Source organism: Arachis ipaensis, chromosome B09 (assembly GCF_000816755.2).
Source record: "Arachis ipaensis cultivar K30076 chromosome B09, Araip1.1, whole genome shotgun sequence".
NCBI classification, from domain to species: domain Eukaryota; kingdom Viridiplantae; phylum Streptophyta; class Magnoliopsida; order Fabales; family Fabaceae; genus Arachis; species Arachis ipaensis.
In genome coordinates, this window is record NC_029793.2 from 1,180,899 (window position 1) to 1,184,451 (window position 3,553).

Consider the following 3,553-nt stretch of genomic DNA (forward strand, 5'->3'; position numbering starts at 1 on the left):
ACGCTCAGCCTCCGTGTTGTGATTATGTACATAACTCTCGAATGCTGTAACTTATATACGCATGCGAGCTTATCTCGGATGCTATGACTCTATCCACGATGATTGCTCATATCTCGGATGCTGAAACTCCATTCACATTACGTGCCTATCTCGGATGTTCAGTATCCGATTTCCGCCCTAATATATGTCCCGGGTGCACTCAAGATGTGACTCAGCGTCCCTCTATCACAACACGGGGACTGAGCGTCCGAGATATGCGCATTTTAGGGTTACCTCTCAGCATCCGAAATGTGTCCCAAGATGCATTTTGTAAATATCTTAGCGTTTATTCATTTTCATAATTACTATATTTATTTAATTTAAATAAAAAAATTTAAAATATATTTGTTTTTTAATATGTTTGGATTTTAATGTCTTTAGTGTTTAATATGTTTGAATTTTAATGTGTTTAGTTTTTAATGTATTTGGTGTTTAACATGTTTGGATTATTTCTATTAATGTTACATGTTTAAAATTTCGTTTTTTTCTTTTTATTTTTTATGAATTTCTGTTTCATCGGATACCTAATTACCCGAACCGAACCAATCTGTTTTTATTTGGTTTGGTTTGCTTCAGGTACACACAAAAAAGTGTAAATTTGAACCAAATCGAACCAATTATAATTCAATTGGTTTGGTTCTAATTTCACCTTAAACCCAAACTAACCTAACCCGTGCTCACCCTACTGTTTTTTATTTAAGTTGACCCCACTTGAATTGGGGACCCACCAACAATTTTGTACAACCTATCTTTTTTTTTGTTTCTTTCATATATATTTTTGTAAATAGTGATTGAACTCTAGACTTTTCACATATAGAGACTTTATACCATATCATAAAATTACTTGCCAAAAAATTTGAACTAGTAGGCATAGATATATGAATAATTTGAACTGGTGCTATACACAAATAAAGGGGATAACGGTGATTAATAGTGGATATGCATTCTGCGAGATGGCCGCATATCGCCATGTGTCCGACTAACTACGACGACCAGACGCTGTCGCAAGTGCTTGCAACTCTCGCCATGCGAGCATGCATGACTCTTCTTTTACCGCAACTTTTCTTCATAGATTTGCCACTTTTTGGAGTCACTTAAGACATTATAGGCCTCAGATACCTGCTTGAACGTTGCTTTAGCTTCTTCCTTATTTTTCACTTCTTGGTGATGGTTTCTATCTGGATGCCACTTCATTGCAAGCCTCTTGTATGTTTTTTTAAGCTTCTCTTTTGTGGCATTTGTAAAAATTAAGGAGTGAAAAGTTTTTTCTTCTAAAACAATCTAGTTCAATTATAGAAAAAAAGATTATAACTATGATAATGAAGTTTGTGAAAATTTTCAGTTTTTAAATTTAGGTTGGATGTGGATGTGGGTTTGGTGTGTGTGGTTGCAAGAAGGTGTGGATGGTTGGTGATAGAAGTTGAGTTATTTGAAGAAAATATAATAATATAATTTGTTACTTTTATATTAAAAAAATTACACTTGTCGATACATAAAACTTAACTCTTCTAAAATTTACATTGTACTACTTTTACTCTCAAACTCAAAGTACTAGCTCTAGCTATGTATGTATGAATGAATGAATGAATACATTGATTTCTATACACATAGATTTTGACATTTCCTATTTGATTCTTGTCGTGACATTCTTTTCACTCACATTTACATCAACAACCGTACTTGTTAGTGTTAGTTCCCAACAAGTTGCAATCACTACAAAAGAAAAAAAAAATTAAAAATTGGATGACTTAATTTTTAGATTTTGCAATATTAAGACCTTGTAACTGTAAAATAGTGCTATATCTACTTCTATACATAGCCAATGACCCTTTTATTCTTCTTTCATCATTCACTAACAACACAACAAACTTCTTCTTTCACTCTTTCTTTCTTTCCTTCTTTCATTTCTCTTAAACCAAACACACCAACATTATTATTATTATTCATATTATTTTTTTTTATTTTTATAATAACAATAATAATAATAATAATAATCTTTGCACATGGACCTTCAAACCTTGGAGAATTTGAAAAAATCTTCATCAAAGAACAAAGATCAAGATGATGATCAAGAAGTGAAAGAGAATACTACTAGTAGTGTTCTTCAACTTGATCTAAGTCTTTCAAGCAATGATGAATCAAGAACAAAGCAAGAGCTGAACCTTCTCAACTTCCTTGATCCAAATTCATCAGAAAACTCATCAGAAGAAGAAGAAGAAGGTAACAAGAACAAGAATCATGAAATGGAGCACAGAACATTCTCATGCAACTATTGCCAGAGAAAGTTCTACAGTTCTCAAGCACTTGGTGGGCATCAAAATGCACACAAAAGAGAAAGAACATTAGCAAGAAGAGGACACCATCACAAATCTCCATCATCATCATCATCATCAATGGTAGATTTTGGATACAGATTCTCTCCTTCTTCTTCTTCTTCAAATGGATCCTATAACAAGCCACTTGGGATCCAGCTTCATTCTATGATCAATAAACCTTCTTCTCAGCCACCCTTTTTCGCGACCTGTCGCGAAAACGGGTGGCAGAGACAGAAGCATTACTTGGATTCACACCCTGCAAATCGGAAGCTGAATAGTAATAATGGTTTGGGATCTGAACCACCATCATCCATGGCTGTTTTCGGCGGCGGCGGCGGCGTGCCGAGGTTAGGGAAGTTTCCTCCTACAAGGCTTGTGACACAAGGTTTTGGAGGATATTGGTTTGGTAGTGTTTCTCATTTGAATTCTAAACATGAAAATAAGTTGCAGAAGCTTGATTTGTCACTCAAGCTCTAAAGCATTTTCACTTCCAAAATTGTAATTAATCTCTCTCAAATTTTTATTCTGGTGTATTTACGTTTATGAATTTTCAAAATCTGTAGTTCGACATTCTGTATTTGTCAAATATTATAATTCAATGAGAAAAAAACGTCGTTTTTGTAAGTTTTTTAAACAGTATTTGACAAATTTTAGAATGTCGAACTTATATTTCGAAAACTCAAAATATAAATTACATAGGAATAAATAAAGTTTGGAGGAGTTAATTACATTTTTTTCTTCTTTTAATTGTCTATTTTTCTTAATGAAAGAGCTTCTACCTATATCATTTTATTATCTTCATGTATGTGATCTTATTCTAGCTGTTGTAATTTGTAAATGCATTATTTTGGCTAATTGCAAATTAACTTGTTTGTAAAATAAGAGTTCTATCTCCATGGACTTTGTTTCCATGTTCACAACTTCATCAAACTTTCCCTTTGTAATAATAATAATAATTAATAATAATAGCTAAAGGATTCCAAATTCTCTTATTATCTGAATAGAAAAAAAAATGGCAAAAAAGCTAACACAAACTTTTAAAACTAAATGCAACCAAACTTAATTTTCTCAACTAAATGCTAAGGCAATTCTTCAATTCCTTTTGACTGTTCAAGAAGGAGCATGCATGTGATGTACTACTGTTACATATATAACTTAGGAAGAGTTTCAAGTGTACTGGAAATATCGGTGTTCTAGTT

At 32.8% G+C, this 3,553-nt stretch overlaps 1 protein-coding gene across 1 annotated transcript; it reads left to right on the forward strand.

Moving 5' to 3' along the window:
* Nucleotides 1,871–3,220, forward strand: LOC107616652 (zinc finger protein 3-like). The gene has a single exon (XM_016318605.2). The coding sequence runs from the start codon at nt 2,043–2,045 to the stop codon at nt 2,829–2,831; it is 789 nt and encodes a 262-aa protein (XP_016174091.1). The 5' UTR covers nt 1,871–2,042; the 3' UTR covers nt 2,832–3,220.

Bases quoted from the DNA above. Each gene is read 5' to 3' on its own strand.
- LOC107616652 (XM_016318605.2), top strand. From the start codon at position 2,043: ATGGACCTTCAAACCTTGGAGAATTTGAAAAAATCTTCATCAAAGAAC.